This window comes from Phoenix dactylifera, chromosome 7 (genome assembly GCF_009389715.1).
Source record: "Phoenix dactylifera cultivar Barhee BC4 chromosome 7, palm_55x_up_171113_PBpolish2nd_filt_p, whole genome shotgun sequence".
NCBI lineage: Eukaryota > Viridiplantae > Streptophyta > Magnoliopsida > Arecales > Arecaceae > Phoenix > Phoenix dactylifera.
Genome location: NC_052398.1, coordinates 6235229 through 6259681, shown reverse-complemented (window position 1 = coordinate 6259681; position 24453 = coordinate 6235229). Strand labels below are relative to the sequence as shown.

At 42.0% G+C, this 24453-nt stretch overlaps 2 protein-coding genes and 1 pseudogene across 2 annotated transcripts; all 3 read right to left on the bottom strand.

Annotated features, from left to right (window-relative positions):
• Positions 1–256: 256 nt before the first annotated feature.
• On the bottom strand, positions 257–4360 carry LOC103710059 (homeobox-leucine zipper protein HOX16-like). The gene is made up of 4 exons (XM_039128108.1): positions 3773–4360; positions 3502–3635; positions 2445–2684; positions 257–1012 (listed from the first exon to the last, which is right to left on the bottom strand). Exons 1-4 carry the CDS (start codon positions 3858–3860, stop codon positions 626–628), a joined length of 849 nt encoding a protein of 282 aa, XP_038984036.1. The 5' UTR covers positions 3861–4360; the 3' UTR covers positions 257–625.
• Positions 4361–14809: 10449 nt separating this feature from the next.
• On the bottom strand, positions 14810–17697 carry LOC120111394 (annotated as a pseudogene).
• Positions 17698–17788: 91 nt separating this feature from the next.
• LOC103710073 (probable endo-1,3(4)-beta-glucanase ARB_01444) lies at positions 17789–20559 on the bottom strand. The gene has a single exon (XM_008795663.3). It carries the CDS (start codon positions 20191–20193, stop codon positions 18013–18015), a length of 2181 nt encoding a protein of 726 aa, XP_008793885.2. The 5' UTR covers positions 20194–20559; the 3' UTR covers positions 17789–18012.
• Positions 20560–24453: the final 3894 nt, after the last annotated feature.

Here is a 24453-nt window from a genome sequence, read left to right as displayed (position 1 = left end):
ATGCAACGATCTGCGTGGCAGTGTGACACAATTCAAACTGACACGAGACCAATCATAACCCAATTAAGAAAACAGCATCATCCCTAAACGAAAGAAACAAGCATGCACTGCACGTACGGCAGTGTGGCAGGACATCTAAGGAAATGATTTAAGTAGGAAACTAAGAATATCAGCTATCTAATTCGTCCTCCTTTTTTGTTATGCTGTGGATCATATCTCCAAAAGAAAGAGAAGCCACATATCCAACACCCCAGGAGACAAAGTCACAACCGGATCAACGATCCCATCATTTCACAAACAAAGATCAAAATACACAGTTCGTGCCTTAACAATACAATCATCAGAACACCGATAATATTGTGCATACAAAGAGTTTTTCCCTCTAAGCACTTTATTTTGCAATTATTCCAAGCATCACAGATGAGATATATAGCAATACCATCATACATGGACAACAATTTCACATCCAGCGGCACTACTTAACTCACATGGACCGCGCTTAATAATCGCCGTGGTGGTGGTGGTGATGATAGCAGTGAGATGAGGGCCGGAGAGGGGAAAAAGGAGGAGAAGAAGAAGAAGAACGCAAGCCAGGCCATCTCCGATACGTATTATTCTCGTTCAGCTAGCTCCAAACCCACCAGCTGAGCTGGGCAGCCTCCTCGTCGGGGTGGTGGTGCTCCGCGAACATACCGTCAGGATAGTAGCTGCAGCCCTCGTCGCTGCCGTCGTCCTCCTCCGACTGGACTCCACCGTGGACGGGCCCCAGGCGGTGGTAGCTCTCCGGGAAGTAGGACTCGCCGCTGCTGTCCACCAGGTGCGGCGGGCCGTCCCTGTCCACCACCGCGCTCCCCCCGCTCCCCGTGCTCAGCCGGTCCTCCGCCTTCAGCTGAGGGGCGTTCAGGGCCGCGGGATCCGCGCTGGACGCCGCCTGATCGTCCGGCTTCAGCCCCGAAGCTGGCCCCGCGGCCTCCAGATCCTTCGCCTGGAGCTTCTCGGTGAGCGAGATCACCTGCACGGTTAATTGGTCGGTAAAATCGTTATCACCGGGGGTGATGGGATCTGGGAGAGTGTCTCTCTTTTAACGATCGCTTTCTTTCTTACTAGTGCGGAAAGAATAAATGCCTATAAATTTTCCGAAAGCAGCAAAGCATCTCCAATCCCTATTCCCCTCCCATCACTTTCCATACGTAGTAATCAAGGGCATGTCCGTCATTTTAATCATCCACCATTAGGGCGGTTGATGGGTGGTTCTATATACACCCCCCCTATTGCTCAGGACACCCCCCCCAAAAATTAAAAAAAAATTAAATACTCTCTACACCCCCCCCATTTGCTAAGGACACCCCTAAAAAATTAGAAATTCCTAAATTACCCCCCACCCTCCCAACCCCCTCACCTAAATTGCTCTCTACACCCCCCAAACCCCCCCCCACCCCACTCTTCCCCTCCAAAACACCCGCCGGCTTCTCCCTTCCGCCCAAAAAACCTCGCCTCAAGCACCTCGCCGGCGGCCAAACCCCCTCCGTCTCCCTTTGAACTGTTCCGCCCAAAGCACCTCGCCAACGCCCAAAACCCCCCCGTTCCCCCTTCTCCCTCTCGTCGCCGGCATTCTGTTCGGCTGCACAGAGCCGGACAGAACCCTTCTGTTCGGCTGCACAGTGCCGGACAGAAGCCTTCTGTTCGGCACTGTGCAGCCGAACAGAAGAGTTCGGTTGAGGGTTGCCGAACAGAAGGCTTCTGTTCGGCACTGTTCAGCCGAACAGAAGCCTTTTGTTCGGCGATCCAGTGCCGAACGGAGCACGAACCGTGAAAAAAAAGAAATCGAAACAAGGTGGAACACGTACCTTTGCGGCCGATTCTTCGTCCCAAATCACTAGTTGCTTGTCCATGCTTCGAATGGGGCTTAAATCTCCTTCAAAGATCGCCTAAACGATGTAAATGGATCGAGGGGTTTAAGGGGGGTTTGAGGGGTGTTTTTTTTTTCTTTTCAAAACGAAACGGAGGAGGAGGAAGGGGGGGTGTACTGAGAAAATTTCAAGGGCAATATGGTAATTACACTAAAGGTTAGTTTGGGTTTTTTTTTTTTTTGGTTTTTGGGGGGTGTCCTTAGCAATAGGGGGGGTGTATATAGAACCCCCCGCGGTTGATGGAGATGTTGGATGGGTACAGCACCAAAGTACCATCAAAGTTCAAATGAATCACGGAAATACTCCTCGAGGAGTGGTGGACCTGGTGCCGTCCCGTGATGCTTGGTGGTGGTGGGTCATATTTCGTCAATCTCAATACATAGATCAATCAAACGTAGCGTCACTTTATTATTAAAAGAATTTTAATATATTGAAAGGAAACCGATAGGAAGAGTCGATGGTGGAGGCGGTGATCGTAAGTGAGAAAGGTGGAGTTACCGCCTAGAGAGAGTCGATAAGAAGAGACGCGGATACCTGGGAACGGAGGCGGTCGTTGTCTTTGAGGAGGGAGTCGTGGTCGGCGAGGAGGGAGTCGTAGGAGGCCTTGAGGCAGTCGTAGTCGCGCTCGAGCTGCTTGGTCTTCCAGCGGGCGCGGCGGTTCTGGAACCACACCGCCACCTGCCGGGGCTGAAGCCCCAGCTTCCGCGCCAGCTCGCTCTTCCGCTCCGGTTCCAGCTTGTTCTCCGCCTCGAAGCTCCTCTCCAGCAGATGCACCTTTTGTTTTTATTATTATCCCCCCACCAAAAAAAATTTATTATTATCATAATCACCTATTAATCACGCAAACCATATTTAAATGAAAAATTAGACCACCTATTCATTATCTTATAAATTATCGTTATTTTAAAAGTCTGCACCACCGACTCAATAATAATAATAATAATAATAATAAATATTAATATCAATAATTTTCCAGCAGCATTGCCGCCCACGCGGCTCTAGTTCATGCGCTAATGCCTGCAACTGCAAGATGTGATCCACGATTCGTCGATTCCACGCCATCCAAGCAAATGCTATGGTTAGCGGCACCGAGGCAGGATGCTTCAAAAACAACCGTACGATAGTTCCCAGGCGGGCACCCGATCTGCTGTCAGTCTTGTCCATCAGATACCATCCCAAGCGCTGATGGGTCGCATTGCATATATAATTTTATGCGGCAGTACATCTCTTAAATCAACAGAGGTATGTGTCACGCCGAGATGTCATTTGTTCACGGGCGAGACAACATACGAGATCGGACGGATGACCTTCCAAGCGCGGAAGCTTGGAGGGCAGATCCAGTGCCCGCCAGCTCCGTACGCCTTAACTGAAAGCAGCAGTGGATGTAAAGTAGCTCGTTCAAGTGGTTCATGTCAACATATTTACTTTTTCAGAGACGAACGGGATTAGACTAAAACCGTGCATTGAGCACTTCACAGATCTTCAGAATAGTTTTGTGGTTTAGTTTTCTCTCCTCAGCGATATGAGATCGAGCACCCAAGAGTTTGGTGGCCGGGGTTCACCGGATAGACGGTGGGGATGGAAGGATTACCTGTTCGGAGGTGAGGCGGCGCTTCTTCTCCGGCAGCTGCTCATCGTAGTACTCTTCTTCCAGAAGCTCGTCGGAGGAGGTGAAGAAGGGCCGCCGCTTGTTCGGCCCCTCCATCCCCAGCACTGATGTCGCCCCTTCATCACCAACACCCCCCCCCCCCAACCAAAACCCAAATCATAAGCCCCATCGATAACACATAATTACTTAAACTCTAATCGAAACTAAATCAAGTAGATATGTAGGTAATTTAGATCGGGAGAGAAACTGGTACCTCGGAAGATCGGACTGCCACCACCCAGAAGAAGCATGCGACCATGATGAAAAGAGGAGGAATCAAAGATCAGACGGCCGGAATCCATGTCTGGTACGCAGATCCGAACGATCCCCGGCGAGATCTCCCTCTTCTCCTTCTCTACTATACACTGATTTATCTTCTTATAGTATATATAGAGCTATGTAAACTCTTCTCTACGATCGATCGGGCTGTTTAGAAGAAGACGACGGTCTTGTGGCGAAAGAAGCTGGTACTCCACAGGAGGCGTGTCGAGGTCTTCATCGGGAACAGAGAAAACCCCATCATGCACCAAGAGTGGGGGGGAGAGAAGCCAATCCTACGAGTGCTCACTTCCGGCGAGGAGGCGTGCTAGTGGTCGCCTCAGAAGCAGGAGAAGGCGGAGATACGACGACAGAAGATAGAGGAAGGAAAGCTCCGGGAGGAGAAAACGGGAGGGGAGTTGTGGTAGGAATCGGAGAGATCCCGGCGGCCGGAGCTTTAGAGAGATCGCTCTCTCTGTCTCTCTGTTCTTTATTATTTTTTTCTTATGCTGTGGTGGGCTTCGCGGCTAAAATTGTGAGACCTGGAGAGGGCGGGATTTTATAGGGGTGACTTTGGCGGAGTGACGAAAGTGCCCTCGGGCGACGCTGTTGATCTCAGGCGTTGGTTCTCCGGGTATCTGCCGTTAAGACAAACAATCCTGATTTTCCAACGCAATTGAATCAATGGGACAAGGGTTTTCACTTGGGAGGGCAGAATGACCGTGATAGCCGTAAGATGATCAGCGGCCTGTACTCATCAGGAGCTCATCCACTAGTTTAAGTTTTTGGATTAGATTTTAACATGGTATTAAAGCTAAGGTATCACCCTATCCATCCTTTCGAGCTCTACATGTGACTGTGAGGTGGGGTTGTGGAAGAATAATGTAGAATATCTATTTAAAAATTTGTGAGTAGCTTAAACTATAATTCTCCACCAATTAGTGTAAATTGTAATGAATCTTTAGATAAGGATGCAACGATTACAAAAAAAGTCCTTATTTTTCCTCATATCCATGCTCATGCTAGATTGCTCGCCTACTTGTAAAAAGAGAGATGCAAGAGGAACGGATTTGGAAAATTTAAAACAGTATCTAGAAGTTCATTAACATATTTATTCAGAACGACTCTACAAACCTATAACCAACATACTAAATACAAGTTTTGGGGTTCAGAATCAAAGTTAAGGATAGAAATTCAGTTAAGCTTTTGCTTTCGGCTTTTACTGTACCAGTTTTTGTAGAGTCCATAGTCATAAGTTAATGCATAATTAGTCAATTTGCAATTTGAAAGCCTCAATTTCCACATCTTATACATCACCAATAAATTTGTTCGAAGGCGGATATTACTGCCTTTCTTCCTTCTATTCTCATCATCAACTAACTTGCCTGGAGTGTATTGATAATTATGTCATAGAGGATAAAACTTATCCATCACGGAGGAACATGTATGACACATTCTTAAGGAGCATATGTGGTGCATTTTCTTAGATAATGATTACAATGATAAAAATTGGAAGAAAATAGTTATAATAAAAAATCCCAATGTATTGTCAACCTTATTAAGAAATTGCATAACTCAATCAAATCAATCAAAGTGGTGGCCTATTTCGTGAGGGCTATTTTCTTACAAGCAGGATAACACATTATAAAATCTCATCTCCTCCGAAATATAGGCTCTAAGGTTAATTTGTCCATGATAGAAACATCTGCAAGATGTCCATGGGATATGTGAAAGTGACTTTCCATCTTCAACTTACATGTCCAGGAAACAAGTAAAGGGATAAAAAAATCTACTATCTTTGGAAATGGCCAAACATTAAGATATGTCAGCCAATCTATTGAGCTCTCAACTATCATATGTCAACTGATGCGGTAAAAATCGGGTCTATTTAATAATGCTTCAGCGGCTCAGCCTTTGCAGCACCTGCATGCATGCGCTGCAAACTTATGTCCAGGTACACCGAATACTTGTCAAGTTAGACCAAGGTAGTGCCCACGTGAAGGTTAGATTCTCCTCCTGAGAGAACTGGGAAAGAAAGAAAGAAAGAAGAAGAAGAAGAAAAAGTAGGGCGGCGAAGAGGACGACGCCCGCCGGATGTCGGCCGAGCATCCTTCTCCGGGGATCTCTCGATAAATCCGCTTTATCGTCTTTCCGGATGGAAGACTCGTCCGAACGACCCCGGCCCTCGTGATCATCTCGAACATCCGTCTCCCGTTGCAAGCAAGCCAGTCGAGGGTCGCGTAGGAGCGGATGAGGGAGGTCGGAGGTAGGCGTCGCGGTGGCGGGTGACGAGGAGGCCGGCCGGAGCGGACACGGGTGAGGGGTATTTGGGTCATTGAGCAGCTGCCCTCCTAGGCTCCCACGTGAGGGTACAAAGTTGACCGGCGAGAAGCGCGCCACCGAACCGGCATCAACCGTCCATGGCGCGACAGCTATCCTGGGGGGGCACAGGACCAGCTGATGTACTTTCTTTTGGAGGAGCACATGGTGGGGCCTTGTGATTCCACCTTCCACCCTACCTCCATGCCCGTTCGATTACGATCCGTGGGTGGAAATAGTACCTGGAGGTAAAGCTACTGATAAATAATGGGAGTGGTGGGGGAGATCAGATCCCCCAATGGGTGGCATTGAAGATAGAGGGCAGGCAACGGCTTCCCCAAACCATAATATGATCTGCGTCCATCTTCACCGTTTCTCCTGACGTTGAAAAATGCAGTCAAAGATCAGGTAAATAGCTCATCTCGAGGGTAAATTGAGACGGAGGGCTACATACCAATTTAGGTGCACCCAGCGTTGATCGGAGAAAATTTCTTTTGATGAAATGGATGAGTTAATTAATTAATATGAGTATTTATACATTCATGAAAAATAAAATATTTAAAAATTGATGCAGAAGATGGGTTGAAGAATCACATAATGTAGATCCTATGTGAGAGTGCCATCGTGAAGTCAAACTATATATTTTTAACTTAGAAGAGGACGTCTACTGATGAAACCTTGGCTTATCAGGCATTGTGCAAATCTATTTTCCAATTAGTTATTTTTTATGCGGTTGGAGAATTCAATAAGAACTCGTTACTATTACGAGTGCCCATTTCAACATGCTACCTTAAGTGCATTCACTATTTGTGTGCAAGATATTTGTAAATTTTATAACTAGATGGCTAAAACCATAGCATATAGTAAAGATTATAGTGAGTAAACTCCGGACGATGTCTCTTGCATATTCTCTATGATCCGATCTAGGAACTCCGCTTCAACCCACTTAATGAAGTAGTCTATCGCCATGATTAGAAATTTTTTGTCTGATGGGCAAGGGAAGGAATCCAGAATGTTCATGCACCATTGAGCAAAAGGCCATATGTTGTTGATGGGCGTCTAATGAACCTCTAGCTCGACTGTTTGAACGAGTTGATCAAACATAACTGAAGGCTGGAATACCACGCTTGAGTGGTCTTCTTCAATGTGGTTGCTCAGCACATGATAACATTAGAAGCTCCATGTAGCAGCATGAGTGCTTTGCAAGATTCCATATGGTCAATGGGGTCCCTCGTGCCATCGTACGACTTTATCTTGAGCATCTTGAACCTTGGAGAAAGAGGTTCCATTATGATTTACTCAATAAAAATTGGCACGTTGTTGAGGAGAGGCTTGCACCAAATGTCGACCCTCTTTTCTTTCACCTCCTCCATGACCCGAGTCAGATGCTCGTTTATTTTATGAGCTAGCGGGTTAGATCGGTCCCCAACTCCTCCGGGGACTATCCACCCTTTCCATGAGTGAGTGAGTGAGTCTCGCTCAGCATTAGAACTTTCCTCCGACTCCCATGATTTGTTCTTGGAGTAAGAGCGTTCTACGTTGTTTTATGAGGACTGATGGTGGTGAGATCGGTCAATTCTCCAGCTAGACCCTGGTCGCTAAATCGACCAAGCTCGAGGTTTTTCTCCCAGTTGGTCCTTTCTCTCCGAGACCAAGCTTCTAACTAGATCAGTCAGGGCCTAGAATTGTTGGAACCAATTGAAGTGTTTGTGGTCACCGGCACTCTAAAAGATTGCTACAGTGGCGGAGTCAACAGTCGTGATTGAGGAAGATGGGATTCCCTCACAATTTTCTCTCTTGGATAATCTTAAGATCTGACAGGAGATATGTCGGGGAGGTTCCTCTTTCTTAGCAGTATGGCTTGTTATTTGTTTTTCACAGGCGATGCCAATCTATTGCTGTGGATCCAAACATCACCGACGTGGATCGTTTTTGTGGATATGCAAGACAACAACAAAAGTCAGAGAACTCGTCAAAGGTCTACTCCATTTGGGCCCTCCAATACTTAAGTTAGAGAGAGATTTTTTTTGTAGGAATGAAGGAGGAATCCAAGAGGTAGAGTATTGTTCTAGTTGTAATTTGGTGATTATCTTTTACAGAGGGTCTCTAGGTTCATTTATAGCCGAGGAATGGATACGACATTCCGAAAGACTGCGCCTAACTATCTAAAGTCATGTCATAATCGGCTGAGATTCTGCCGTAACCGCATGAGATATAGCTTTAGCCACCTACGATCACATTGTAATGGCCTAGGATCGTGCAACAACTATGGCGGAATGTATTCTAACTATTCCAATGGGTAGGTTCCAGCTTTAACACGTCTCGAACTATTGTTCAAGGTGAGATGGCCCTAGTCAGCTTAGTGCTGAACTGAGCGATTTCTTGGCTGAGCCGAAAGACCCGACCTTGGAGGTCGATTGCTTCTATCTGCTTGATTCGACCATCTGGTCAACAGGAATGCTGCCATATTGGTTGTGAGCTAGATGAAATTGCTTGTACCATTAGATACCATGCTCAAAGTTTGACCTAGGCCTTCCACATGCTACCATGTTCATATTCATGTCTGGTCTTCATCTCACTGATTTTGTTGTGGATGCTACATAAACAGACCCAGAAAATCTTAGATTAAGGAACTAATTTTCAGTGTCCCAGATGCGGGAATTTGCTGGATAAAAGAAAGAGAATATAGGAATACCACGGCAAAACTTGCCTGGAAAAGGAAGATCCTCGGTGGGAAATGGAACCGTGCAATTAACAAAGTTTTAGGATAGAATTGGTCTGACCATTATTGAATCCAATCACCCATCATACTGACTGGTCTAAATTTGTCGTGGCTACGAACAAGCACAGATTAATCTCCAACATAATCGCAGCTATCCGTTTTTCCTTCTGACAAAAGAAACAAAAATAAAGAGAAAAGACGAGCACAGAACTGAACGACATTTTTGTCCGCCGCGGCCACTCCGCGTATACTTGGAAAAGGTGGTGGGGGAGGGCCTCTCAACGAGTTCCACTGAATATAATCTCCCTCTATATATCAGAAAAAAAGAAAGTTAAAAAAAAGAGTTCCCCTTTCGCAGGGGACTTGTACTTCAAATTTAAACTAGAAAAAAATAATCAAAAAATATTGAATTCTGGGTCAATATATTCAAAAAAATATATATTTTTGGGTGCGCGCTATAGAAGAATTTATCAAATCTATTGTATGAGCGATTTTGTTGGATAGCCCTACTAATTTTTTTAATATTTTATTTACTATATTTATTTCAAATTAATTTAATAAATCCTATTTACTTGAAAAAAATGTTAGGACTTAAAAAAAACACCTAAGTTCGTCATAACTCGTACATGCAGCTATCTATAGTTTGTTCTCGTGTTACAATGAGCTCTTTCTTGACTGAGAAGAAGCAGGAGAAGAAAAGTCGATCGAACTCGATTCATTCATTTGTGAAAAATAGATAAAGTATAGTAATCAAAAAAACTCGAACTATTCTCTCTGCTCTCTTGTGTAGAATTTTTTTTTTGTTGGCAGATCACATAAAAAGTTATCAAACCCACAATTGCCGATTTATCAATTTCATAATTAACTGAGACATACACGGCAACAAAGTTGATAAGCTGTAACAATCCTGGTGAACCGTTATAGTCTATTTAATTTTTTCATTGATTGCACCTTGAATTTAGTGAAGAGAGAAAACAATGGCCCCTCTGTTTCCAGTTGTCTGACAAATGCCATTGGACAGTTAAGAGGATAACGGATTAAAAATAGTAGAGTATCCCAATATTTTATATAGAGAAAGAGGTTCATGGGTCTCCTCTCCTCCCAACGAAATAACAAAGTTTCAGGTCACAACAAGTCTTATCATCCCTACCTGGAATCTAGGAAGATAAAGAGCTACCCTGTTCTTATTTTCATCTAATCTAAGTTTTAAATGCACATCTTAAACTATGAAACAATGACTAAATCTTTTTGGCTGGCTGGTGGCCTGATTAGCGCAACAAAGCCTTTATAAAAGAAGTGCTTCCCACGCACTGCCCCAGTTAGTAATGTCGCATCATTTTGCTTCTCTCCTATGCTTGTAATGGGATGACTCATTGCACAAACTTGTAGGGGTTCAGCATAGAAAACAGACGCCTTTTTAAACAAAGTCAACCGAACTCAGTATTTCCCTGGCAGCCTAAGTGCTGATGTGCCCTCCATTTCCTACAGTACCAACCACTGCGAAATTGGAGCAATGCAGGCTCCCTACGACTCATCTGGCATCCACTTCTAGTTGAAAGCTGGAACTCCGGAGGGCTGAATTTGAGTTTAGGAAGTCACTTTGGTTGCAGTTAAGACATGATTATTGTAAAGAGAGGCTGGGATCGGAAACAACACCTTCGAGCCCTTCAATTATGGGGGCTCGGATTGTATTTCTTAGCGAAAGAATGATTGATCTTATTTCGCGACGTCGACCACTGTTGGATTTAATTCTATATAGATCTCAAAGCACTCCGAATGCCTTCTACCTACACAGATTTTGAAGAGGCTACTGTGTGATCCAATAGTGGAGTTGTGCAAAGGATGGTGAATTCTTCGTTCGCCCTAAAGATACAACCGGTCCCAATCATGCAATTCTTTTTGTAATTATCAGATAAGTGGTATTTTAATATAAAACATATCTATAACAAATAGTCAATATCCTATAATATTTTGCAAAAGATAATTCGTTCTCTTTTTTTTTTTTTTTTTTGAGAGAGAGAGAGAGAGAGCGCTAAAATAGGAGGCAAGATATTAATTGGGACGGGCCGAAGCGACACCGCTAGCATCCAACAAGTGGACAACTCTTTTTCTTCTAAAGTTTTATAATGACACAAACATAACATCTTGACATGATAATATACTATTTGCATAACTCATCTGCATTTTACTTAGAAATGTACATGGCGTTCATTTGACGTGAGGCCTCAATTTTCTCGAAGGTGACTTTGATGTGCTCAGGCCGGCAGCAGAACCAGGAAATAGATGGCATGGAATTTGAACACAACTTTCCTCACATGACGAAGTGGAAAGCTTTCATGTTTCCTATTTTCTCCTGCATCAAAACATTGCATGCTACGTGGCTTATGCACCAGATCTTATAGAAGATACCTGTGAGAAAACACAGCCAGATAGTGCATTGGGACCAACCTACAGAGGCCATGAAAACAAAATCTTTCAGGCACCTTTGTCATCAAAGTCTGACTTTGGTGTTCCTCCATTTTTTTCCCTTCTTCGATCTAAATTTATCGGCTGGTCCAGTATAGTGTGAATGTGTGTAATTCACATCAAATAACTCCTCTGTATATATGATGGAATGCATCATCACCAATATAGTTGATAGGCATCACGAGGCATGATGCACAGGATAATGTGCCAAACTGATTTGGCTTAACCTGTGAGGTGGCATTTGATGTTAATTTGGAGGCTAATGCATGCACGGCTGAGTCAGCACCTCAGACTATTCTCAAGGCCACTTTGATAATTAAATCTAAAAAATTAACATCGAAAAGATGTTGACATCACTCTCTCTCTCTCCACACACTCGCGCACAACAAGAGAAAAAAGAGAGAGATTCAAGCGTATCGCCTAAAGCATGAATAACGGAGAAAGGAGAACATTAAACCATAGCCATTATTTTTTCCTTTAAATTTCTTAACAGCGAAGGGATAGTGGCATCTTTTGGTGTCGAAGCGGATTGGTGTCCTTTACTTTTGAGAGCAGAAGGAAGTGGGTGGAAGGGTGTTGTGAACTTAAAAAGTTTGATACGGGTTGATGGGATGAGCCAAAGCAAGCATATAAGTAGGATACGCTTTTGAGATATTGGAGGATGATAAAAGTGGGAGCAGGAGCAAGTCCTCGTCTCTCTTTTCCCCAATGCCGTGACCTCGTCAAAGGTACAAGTTCCTTGCCAAGGTTAAAAGGCTCTCTCTCTCTCCCTCACTCACACACACACACATACTCATAGGATGGCAACTTGCAAGTTGGATTGGTAGAACCGCACTGGTTCATATTTCCAAAACAAATCATTTTTTCAGATAGATATTCCCTCTTAAATTGTCATGCAGACATTCCTGTCCCCTTTTGAATAATCAAATTATGGATTATGTGTCGAAGTGCAGTGTCAACACAAGAGCCATAGAAGCTTGTCCACCGGATATATAATTTTTTTTGAAAAAAGTGGCAGAATCTTTCCATGCAGACCATACCATAGGGAGTACTTTCTATGGTAGGAACCATTCAACTCTCGGCTTCTCCATGGGCTGATTCAAAGTTGAAAGAGTGAGGGCTTTTCGTTCAGTTTTTTTTTTTCTTTTACTTATCCATTACAGTGCAAAAGACGGAAAGACTGGAAAGTGTTGGACTCTTTTGGTTTGCAGAAAAGAAAAAAAAAAGAAGAAGAAGAAAAGTGTGGTCAACCAGAAAATAGAAAAAGATCTTATATTTAGTAGGAGTTTTCAAAAGAAGATAGATGAAAAAATAGTTTTCATATGAGAATGAAATTTTTATATTTCATGGAAAAAAAAAACATACACATGGGATATGAAAAAGTTCAATTCCTACCGGCTGAAAATTGAGATAATTTTTTTTTCCAAAATATGTTATTAAGCTTCTACATAGAATGGGTTAAGATTTTTTTCTTTATTAAGGGCATAACAGATTACACAACTTTTTCAAAAAGTACATACTTAACTAAATATAAATAACTCTAAAATGTGCTACTTTTTTATAATCAACTAAATATAGAAAAATCATTTTTTTAGGCATCATATACTCTAGCATCAGCTTCCCAGTAAAAGTATTTCAGTAAGAAAAAAATTATCCCATGAGCCAAAACAAGTCCTAAATACATATACATAGAACCCTATGAGAAGGTGATACCTATGAGACAGGTGCCTACCAGGTCCGAACCAATAGAGATGCAACATAGAATTTAAAGAGGGTTTTCGCATGACCTCTGATGTTCAATTATCATTACTCATTAATTTAACACCTCCAATTATCGCATAGAATATGCATATAAGGTTTCACTATTAAGAGGGTAGCAGTATTTTGAAAGGGCGCAGGGCAAGCATTTTACAGCCATTTTCAGAATTCTGCAAATTGGAATGTGTTACCTTCTCTTTATATATATATATATATATATATATATATATATATATATATATATATAAATGTGTTAGCTTTAGGCACATTGTATTGTTAGCACATTGATATTAAAACACCTGAGTGCAAGAAATCTGATGACTATGCTTGTTGGATGGCTTTATAGCTATAAGTAGACTGCCAAACTCGTCCATTGAGCAAAAAGCTTACAGTAGTCATGCACGCGGATTTATTAGAATTGAATCACTAAAATTCTTGAATCACAACTGATTAGTAATGAGCAGCAGAGATCGAAGCACTTGGCTTTGCACTTGGAACGTTACAGAGGGGGCATTGATGTGTTACTGTTACTATTAATTCCTGCACTCAGAAAATGTGAAATCTCCCCGGCGCTAATACTCATGATATGTCCTGGCTTATGATACTCTGACTATTGCTTGGTATGGTCCAGTCAGTCTTCTCGCTTGAAACTTTGAACAGTGTTTTATACCATTCTAACCCTTGAATTTATGAAAAGTGACTATTCATAAAATCTGAATTTTGACAAAAAAAAAAAAAGGGTTCCCAAAGAAACAAGGAAACCCATGCATTCTCATTAAAATTATTCTTTAAGTGTTTTTTCTTTTATAGAACTAGCCAGGAAACAAATCTAACCTTGGTTTTTTTTTAAAAGTTTTACAAACTAGGTCTTTCTTTGAAACAGATACATGTGAAGTATTAAAACTATCCCACTTGTTTTAACTCGCCAGTCGCCACCATACAGCGACAGTGGCATAGCTCCATTTAACAAGAAAGCAGCGGCAGGTAGCCATGAACATATGAATACTAGAGGTACCTGTCCTATGTCATTACATTATTCATAATTATTTCAATTAATTTTTATGGTTTATGCTTCAGAATGTCGCAAGGGGTCCACTTCACCTTTTTAGGCTAAGCCGCCTCATTTTCATTTTTAGCCTTCCAAAACATAGCTAGAGATCACAAATTAAATGTTTCAAAAGATTTTCTGCTTATATATGGCCATAAAATGGATAATTTCTAACAACACAATAAAATGTTCAACAATTTAGATGCATCTAGATAAGCTGAATTTTATTTGCAGGTTTTATAAGACATAGATCCCAAGATTTATGCGGCTTCCAATGTATTTTAGCATGTTATTGTTTGTCCATTTGTTGTCACTGGACGTATATCGAAAACTTCCATAAAAAACACAATTTTGTTTTAGATATTTAATGAATAGCATTGTTAACCGGAGTCTGAAGCAATCAATTATTACATTACAGTACAAAGCTTGAAAAGCTATCAGCCGCTCAACTTGCCCACCTTCTTTATTTACTTGTATTTCTCCATTTTCTTAATTTCAAAATTATGCATGGTTTGATATTAGCACTTCAATGTATGTGTTCTGTTTTCTTCCTTCACTAATAATCAAATCAAAAGGAAGGAAAAATCCAAGTATGAGCAATTAGGATGCCTGATACAGCACCATCAAAAAAGAAGGCATAGACCAGCAAGGAAAGCATAGCAAACTCAAATAGCACTAACCTAAATGCTTTCAAAACATTCAGAAAATGCAAGGGCTGTCCATTCATGGGATCCCAGTGAACTTATAAAAATTGGATGCAAACCTTCGTGAGGTAAATTCTTGAATATAAACGAAATGGATTAGCACAGCTCTTTGCAAAGAAATCAGTCCCTATTCAGTAATAATCTCAAGAACTCTATCGGGGAAAACGCCCATATACAGTTTCCCCATTGTTAAAATCACCACTTCCTATCCAGTAATAATCTCAAGAACTCTATCAGGGAAAACACCCATATACAGTTTCCACATTGTTAAAATCACCACTTCCTATCCAGTAATAATCTCAAGAACTTTATCAGGGACCCGTTGTAGTGATTTCAATCTGGTATCAGAGCAGAGGCTCTGAGTTCGAACCCTATCTTCGCACTCTTTAACCCGATTATTAAAAAATTTCACATATTGGGCTTACCCATTAAACAAAAGTCTGGCCCACATGTGAAGAGAAGTGTAAGAAAATATAAAATATATAAATAAATCTACCTCATCCTATAAGCTTAAGTTTTGAGGATAAGTGGTGATTTTAACATGATATCAAAGCAAAGGTCTTGAGTTCTAATCCTGTCTCCGCACTCTTTAACTCCATTATTAAAAATTTCACATATTGAACTCAACTATTAAAGAAAAAATATAAAATATATAAATAAATCTACCTGATTCTATCAGCTTAGGCTTTTGGGATATGTGGTGATTTTAACACCTATTAACAAGTGCATGTTCAATTTTTGCATACACTCCAGGTCATTAACAACTTCCTTTGGTGGAGCAGGTCTAAGAGGCTTCGAAAGAAGTAGATGAAGATCAAACAGGTAAGGCATATCCTCCGATAGACAAATGCATAAGCAGTACCTGTTCGACCTCCATGAGCTGCTCAGCCCGCTCTATGAACAAAACTTTTAGGCTTTGGAGGAAAGTCCCAATTTACCACATTATCAAGCAAGGGAACATCTTGGCCTCTTGCAACAACATCTCTCACAATTAGCAACATGATCTTCGTTGCTCTGAACTTTGAAAGATGAATTTTTTGAGCATCCTGATCGATATCCCCATAAGAAATGGAAGGCTCGATACTCTCTTCTCTGAAAAGAAACTTTAGAAACTTCCCGTGATGTTTATTTGAAATAAATATCAAAGTCTGCTGATCAGAACTTCTCTATTCTCTAACTAAATATAACAAAGCAGCGAGCTTCTCTTCATGGTGCAATGTGAAGAAGATCAGCTTAAGATCTGGGATAATTTTAGTCTCCAACTCTAGCAGCACTAGCTGTAGATCACACAGACCAGCCGTGGCAAACTCAGCAAGGGTATTTGTCAAGGTAGCACTGAAAGGCAAGGTTTAGCGTCTCATTTATCTGTTAAAGAATTTGTGCAACTGTTCAGAAGCCCACGCCAAACAGGCAGCCGGCTTCATCAAACACTGCATATTCTACAGTGAATAGAAACATGCCTCAATCTCTGACAAATGATGCATGAGCCAGGAGTTGCAATTATAATATCAAGGCCTTGTGCTAATTCTTCAAATTGACTATCCGTGCTATCTCCACCTACCAATCGGCTGGTGGGAAGGTTTATAGAGATTTCATAGGTCAAAAAATTAAATAAAATATATACAATATCTGAATAGGTGGTCTCCAAATGTAACTACAACCAGAAGAATAAAACCTTATAAGTTCTCCAGTTGCTGCCACTAGAAGTAGAAACCATATAGTGGAGTGCCAAGTAGAAATAAAGATTTGGTAAAACAAAGTAATGGCACACAGACTTATTCTGCATTCTACTTCATGGCCTCAAGCCATCAGATCAGCAAGGGCTATGTAACTTTCAAACTAAAAAGAGTTGCATTATTTCATCAATTGTTCAAAGTTTTTTTTTTCTTTTTGTGTGTGTGTGTGTGTGTGTGTTGGGGGGGGGGGGGGGGGGGGGGGGGGGGGGGGGGCGGGGGGTTGACAGAAATCAGTTGAATGAAATTTTGTTTTTTATATTTTCTTGTAGTTCAAATGCTATTTTTAGGAGACCATACACGTGTTGGATCATACTATATTTAGCTGTCATATTACATTTTAAGTTGTCAGTGAAATTATCTTGATGTCAGAAAGAAATTTAAGTTTGCAAATGAACCGGCCGAAACCAACCATTTACATTATAATATCATCGTAGTGCTAAGGCATTAAAAACAGAGTAGAGATAAACCTGACCAGAGATGAAAAAGGAAAAATATATATAATATTGTCTCTTGATTGATACTCTAATAATTCCGGAGAAATGACTTCGATTGGAGAATTGCTGCGATTCTTCCTGAATAGACTCCACCAGAATTACTAACTATTGGTGCAGAGAATAAACAGAAATTGACACGAGACAAGTGAAATAACATCTTTACACTGAGTAATAATATTTCAACATGAGCTACATTTCTTTTCAGCGTTCAATATCTCTTTTCTTTTATATTTTGGGTTTAATGGAGGTACAATCAAAAGGGCTTTCACAGGTCAGGACAGAGCAAAATAATCTAAGAATATCCAATAACATCTAGGTTCACGCTACACGCCTGTTTATCTGAAATTAAAGGTCTACAAAAACTTTTCAGACGCTTGTATAAGATGGGGAATGTAGTTTCATGTGATCTGCAATCTAGTTAATTAATCAGTTGAATGCACTATTGAGGAGCAGAAACCAAAACCATGAAAGAATGAAGAAGAATGAGTCTTAACCCATATATCGAGATTTGAAAAAAGAGGAAAAAGGGAAGGGAAGGAAAAATTCCTGATGATCAAAGAACAATAAACCATAACGCCCGCAAGGCACAACTCCCAGACTGACTCTTTTGCACTGCCACAACTACTGAAGCCATCATCACAACTCACGTCAAAGGTGTCTAAAAAAGACATCTTTTTCAATACCCACGAGCACCCGGTTTCCAGAATTAACAAAAAGATTAGATGTTTCTCATATCATGTAATGACTGAGGCTTTGTTTAGCAGGAAACATTCAGCTTTTTTAATGTTTTAGATCCGATTTAAATTTCAGAGAGCAAGCTTTACATCATATTGTATACCATAACCAAGAGAACTAAAGAGATAGAAGTAATTGTCAAGAAAATGCGAGAGAAATGAATTCCAAGAGAACTAAAAGAAGAACAGCGGCAACATGAGATTCTGCATCATCTTCAGTGGCAATAGTGAGCAAACCAGCAGCCTCTCACCCATCCCACAACTCCCTCCTCATCTTCATCCCTGCTGTGAATCCACCACAGCAAATTCGAGAGCGAGTTACCATCATCAAACCCATTCAGAGCCCTCACCTTCTCCAATGCTGACTCCTTGTCATAGACCCCTTCCATGGCATAAACAAATCCCTTCCACGCTTCTGTAACCCCTTCCCTTGCCAAAGCTGGCAAGGCCCAATTAACCAACTCCTTCACAAACCTAACATCACGGAATAAAGCCTCGGTTATAGGCAACAACGGCAAGACCTGAATCCCGAGCCTGCATTCCCTCCACTGGGGAGGAGCAAACCACAGCCCGCTATCCCTCTTGTTAGCCCACAACACTCCAACCACTCTATTCTCCCTACTGAAATCATCTTCATACAATCCTTCTCCCTCCCTCACATGCCACCAAGTCTCTGCAGCTCGGATCTCGAACGCTGCGAGCGTCGACCCGATGGCCACAAGATGACTGTCTCCATAGCTCAATCCCATCAAAGCAGCCGCATAGTAAGCATTCACCGCCTCGCTTGTGCTCTCCTGGTTCCGTCCATCAGCGAATTCAGTCAGCCCCCCAGCCCAAGAATGCAGCAACCATAGATCGAAGCACCTCAATCGAGCATAATTGGCTTCTGGCTTCCGAGCCAAGGTCATGAAGTCCGCCATCAAGGCATAAGCCTGTCGCCTGTACTTCCTCCCCCAAGCAGGGTCGATCTTTGCCAACACGGCTATCGCATAGAGGAAGTAACCCAGGTGGTAATGGTGATCATTGAAAACTCCAAATCCAAAATCCGCACCGGAGTCCACCGACCCCTGATTGGTGACGAGGCCGCCCCATTTAGGGTCATAGAGGAAACCATTCCCGTTGAAGCTCCCATCCAACCACGGCGCGATGGAGTTCCCCAAGAAGGACTGCACTGCCGGAATGACATCCGGAAAGCAGGCCTCTTCTGCAATCAGAGCCAGACGGGCAGCCCGGGCGACGGCCTTCCCGTAAAAGTATGACGAAGAAGTAGCGATCGAGCTCAGAGCGCCGACATCCTCGGACAGGGCGGAGATGATCTCCGGATAACTGTCCTCGGTCACGCCCTTGATCGAATGCCAGGTGAGCGAGACAGGGTCGGTTTTCAAGATCCACGAGGCTCCGACCACTCCGACAAGGTCCCCGTCGATGCTTCGGTACTTGAAATCCCCCAACACGGTGACGCACGAATCATCAGTCGAGAGGAGGCGGAGATGGAGGGGGTGGGCGAGGAGGAGGAGATCGCCCCATCCCTTCGTCTCCCACCTGTACTCCAAACAGAAGGGTCGAGAAAAGGAGGCGTCACCGGATACCGGGTAGCAGGCGGAGAACCGATCGAGAACCGACTCATAGCTGGGGTCCGGGAGGAACGCGATCCGGATGACGCCGGAGAAATTCTGGGCGGTGAGCAGGGAGACGTTGGACTGGGTGAGGTAGAGCGGCGACGAGGAGTAGCAGACGAAGGTCTGGTCGCTGTTGAGGCGGAAGGTGTGCTTGGTGGAGGAAGGGTTGGAGGTGACGGAGAGGATAGCGTGGATGGTGGAGATGGAGATCGGGGCGGGGGCGGCGAGGGTGGAGCAGGTGACGAAGGGGCTGCCGCGGACGAGGAAGAAGCGGAGGGAGGGAGGGAGGTCCAGGGTCACGCTGAGATCGTTGAAAGAAGAGATGATGTGGTTTCTGGAGGAATTGGAGGAGGAGATGATGAGATCCGCGTTGAAGGTTTGGTAGATGAAAGAAGGCGTGGCGAAGCGAGAAGGGAAGGAGATGGAGAGGGAGGAGTTGGAGGATTTGATGAGATAAGGGTGGATGTATTCGGGCTGGTCTCCGTTCTTGAGGACGAAGTTTTGGAAGAAGGAGTTCGTGGGGAGAGGGGAGGAGAGGAGGTGTGGGGAAAAGAAGGCGGAGGGGTCAGGGAGGACGGTGGATTGGGCTTTTGGGAAGAGGAAAGGGCGAGACATCTTGGGAGGGGAAGGAGGAGGAGGAGGAGGAGGAGGAGACGGGGAAGGGAGCGGAACTGGGCTTGGGGAAGCGGGCCTGGGGCGTCGCTTCCTTTTCTTGAGGGTTTGGGAGATTAAATGGCTTGTGAGCCTACCAACTCTCCTCCCAAGTTTCTTCAACATTCCCGGTTCCCTCGCCTTGAAATACGCTTAAATGAACAATGCGGTGGAAGCTGTTGTCAGCGGTAGGTTTTGCTTCGAGAGAGCATGAGAGCTCGCGCCGTCGGCATTGGTTAGTATTTTGGCCAACCAGAGCCTTGTCTGTCCTGGTCTCGGGCTTTTTCCCAGTTTTTTATAGAAGTTTTGGTTGAGGCATGAGGGAGGGATGTGATGCATGAGAGAATTGTTTGCATGAAGAAATGTGACCTTCTAGTAGCTAGAGACGGATTTGGTAAGGGGTTGATGGAGGCATGGAAGGCACGGAGTGGGTATGAATAAATCTGAAATGCGGCTGTGGAAGGAACTTCAATGCTTGACCTTGCTTGTTCTGCTTTCCTTTTGCTTAGTATCCAAGGAAAAGAAAGGAATTGCCTTGCCTTGCAAAATTAGATGAAGATTGGAAAGCTTCGTGACATGGATATTCTTCTTCTGGCTTTATTTTTGTCAGCTAAAATTTTTATGTTCATATAACAACCACAACATAAAGCTGTTATACATGTAACTTCTTGGATAAAAGCTGTTCATCTAATTTTTAAAATAAAGAGGCTAGACGAATTGGGCCTACCTCATCTGACGCGACTCTGATTAATAAATTGTCACTATAATTGTACTTGAATGTATAGTATTTTGGATCACTATTTGCCGGGTAAGAGTGTAAACATTACAGCAGTTCTTATTACAGTATAAGTTATTAGAACATGGAATAATCACCAAGATAAAACATGTATTTCCTTTCACATTATGTATATGATTTAATTGGGCATACATTATGCATATATTTAATAGTTCTTCTTTTTGTACAAATTTGATCTTCCAAAAATTCCATTGTGGAAATCTATAAGACTAATGTTGGCAATCTGCCAAGGCTTCAATCGAGAATAAATAAATTTCCTTTCTTCATTGGTACAAACTATTATAAATTTTAGTTACCATAACTAGTGTTTGGTACATGCCATGCATGTAAAAAATATAGTATTTGTGTAGAGCTTGGAACCCATAAGTGGAATTGATATTCTAGATTTCCCTTGATATCTCTCTCTGACATAGTGACCTGATAGATTTCCCATTAAGGTCCATGATCATGGATTTTATTGAAGTGTAATTAAGTGGAGGCTTATCAAAAGTTGGGCCTTAGATGGTCGAACTCCCTACATTCTAATTACAGTATGTATAGTCATACAACAGGCAAATAGAACAGAAAGCATATGGGGCGGGCACTATAAAATATTTTATAGAACAGAACTCTTGTTTTGCCACATTTTTTTGAATGCTCATCTTAAAAAAGAAACCCAAAAGTCAAATCAGAATAAGACTCCTGCTACTAATCGAGTCTGTCAATCTCGTAACTTTAAAAAAAAATAAATGAGAGATGATTAATAGCCAGATATGTATCATCCGGCCATTTGGTGTATACTGATAAAAAAACATATTCTAAAAATTATTTATCGATTTATCTGAAAGTGTATATTGGATAAGCTTACAGTATGCATTAGAAGGTCAACAAATGTATATCACCAGCAATCTAGTATGTATTGGTGAATATGATATTCGGAAAACTGTATATTAACTTACTTGGAAGTGTGTATTGGGTTATTAGATGATTAATTTTCTAATTGTGTATATTTTGATCATGTACCGTGCATTAATAAACTTCATATTTTAGAAATTGTGTATCCATTTATCTAAATGTGTATATTACTTTCTAAATAACTAATTTGCTTAGTGTGTATTACTTGACTCTGTAGTATGGACGGTAATTTTTTTTTTGATTTTTTTTTTTAAGGCACAAAACTGATGACTTCGTTAGGAGAAGGACCTATGATTTTTGGGTTTTTTTTTTTAAGATGCGCAATTAAAGAAACGTGGTAAAATAAGAAGTTGTCCCCATATTTATTCTCTTGTAATAACCCCATATGATTTTTGTTCAGAGGCAAATGGTAGTGAACTTTTCCAAAGGACGTAGTTTAACAGATTGCTAGGATTAAAACAAGCCACTAAATACTTCCTCTCCTACAGAACTAATGATGGCGGTCCGCATAACTTCTCCCCCTTGTATCAATCCAGTGTATCGCACATAAAAGTTGCCATTTTATTCCCTTGGTATGGAAGTCAGGCATCAGGTAGCAGCTAGAGGACGCACGCAAGTATCAATGCAAAGACTTCACTTGGGAAAAGCGTCTTCTAAGAACTTGCTTGGACGATGCGAACAAAAACCCTCTCATACATGCGCTAGGGAATATCGCATGGGATGCATGTTCTATTTTGTGACATCTTCTCTAGCCTCTATCTTAAAAAGAAAACTCAAAAGTCAATTGAAATGTGGCTCCTACTACCAGCGGTGTCCGCGAGTGCCATAATTAAAAAAAAAAAAAGAAAGAAAATAGGGCGCATAAAGAGAGGTTATCCATCCACATACTCTCTTCTTCCTCATGAAACCTCTCTCTATCTATCCTCTTTCTCGTCAAACTATTTCTCCCGTCTGTAGGGCCTTCCTTCTCCTCCCCGAGTTCTTTTTTTTCTTTTCCAAATTTTTTCTTTTTCAAGATTAAAGAAATTTATGATGCATATTACCTAACCATGGACTATGTATTAGTGAATATTATGTTCTGAAAATTACATATCAATTTACGTAAAAATATGTGTTGGAATATTTAATGACTATTGTGCTAGATATGTAGCACCTCGCCTTGTAGTGTATACTGATAAACACCATATTCTGAAAACTATATATCACTTTATCTGAAGGTACGTATTAGGATGCTGGATGACTATTTTGCTAGATATGTATTACCTAACCATATAGCATTAGGGGTGCAAATGGGTTGGGTCAGGTCGGATTGGGTCATAAGTGACTCCGACCCAACCCGGTTTCTTGTTCGGGTCCTAATTTTAGATCCAGACCCGACTCTATCGGGTCCACTGCTACATTTTTTGACTCAACGGGTCATTTAAGTCAGGTCAGGTCCATTCCATGTATAACCCGAACCCAACTCAAAAAATTCGGGTTCAGTTCAAGTCGGGGTCCGATTCAGATCAATTCATCCATGGATTCGGAATTCGTGTTTGTACCCTAGCGGGCTACAGTCCACGTGTCCAAATAATTTTACAGATTTGGGTCAGGTCGGATCGGATTGTAAGATTGAAAATCTAAAATTATCCAAATTTTAAATGGGTCGGATCGGGTCGGGTCGGATCTAAGTGGGTCGGATTGACTCGGATCACGGGTTAACCTACATTTGCAGCCTTATACAACATGTACTAGTAAATGCCATATTCTAAAAAATATATATCAATTTATATAGAGTTATATATTGGATCGTCGCTAGGTGTATATTAAAGAAACTTACGGTATACATTCCATGAGAGCCGCTGCTAATCTTATTCTAGTTAATAAATCAAAATGCTAGAGCAACGTGTATAAAACATTGCAAAGCTTCCACAAAAGCCTAAACAAGCTACAAGCCCATGAATCAATTTGATCATCCACAAGGTCAATCTTAAGGTGTGATATCAACAGCTCATGTATCATGAAAAGTAGAACAATATGTTGACGATAAATTCTATTAAATGATTTGAAAAGAAGATTAAATAATTCGTATCCATTAATTTTGGGCATTACCAACTCGTTTACACCCTCATAATAATAGAAAACTCAGAACGAGATGCATGACCTAGCGATGGGACCACGTCCATCTATTAAAATTTTCCCCTTTGATTCAACATGCAGATCACATCATGAGCCTGCTGGTTAAGATCAATTTTTATGTTGATTGGTAAGCTGTTGCAGCACGGATTACCTACATTATTTTGGAGTCCCCGTTCAAGAGAACATGGAGGACCATGGGTATCTAGATGGAAGTACTCAAATCACAAACCATCCTTCTCTTCAAAAATCTCACGCTGCTTCAAGAATGAATTCCTTGGAATTTATGTTTTTTTCAAAAAAAAATGACAACCTTCGATGAAAAGCGGCAACCAGTCACTAGGCTTAAATGAGTTTTCTAACTCCACGCTCACAAATCATTACAGCAGCTAGTGACGAAAGATGAATCATATTAAGCTTCAGGCATCAACTGATATTCAAAATTACGAAATCCATTCCTCCCACTCAACATGAGCTATATAAAGCAAAGTTTTTTGTTTTTTTACCCCGTTGGGGCCTTGGGGGGCGGGGAGAGCATTCAATCGGTATGGCTAAATTACAATGTGACCCCCTTGATGTCA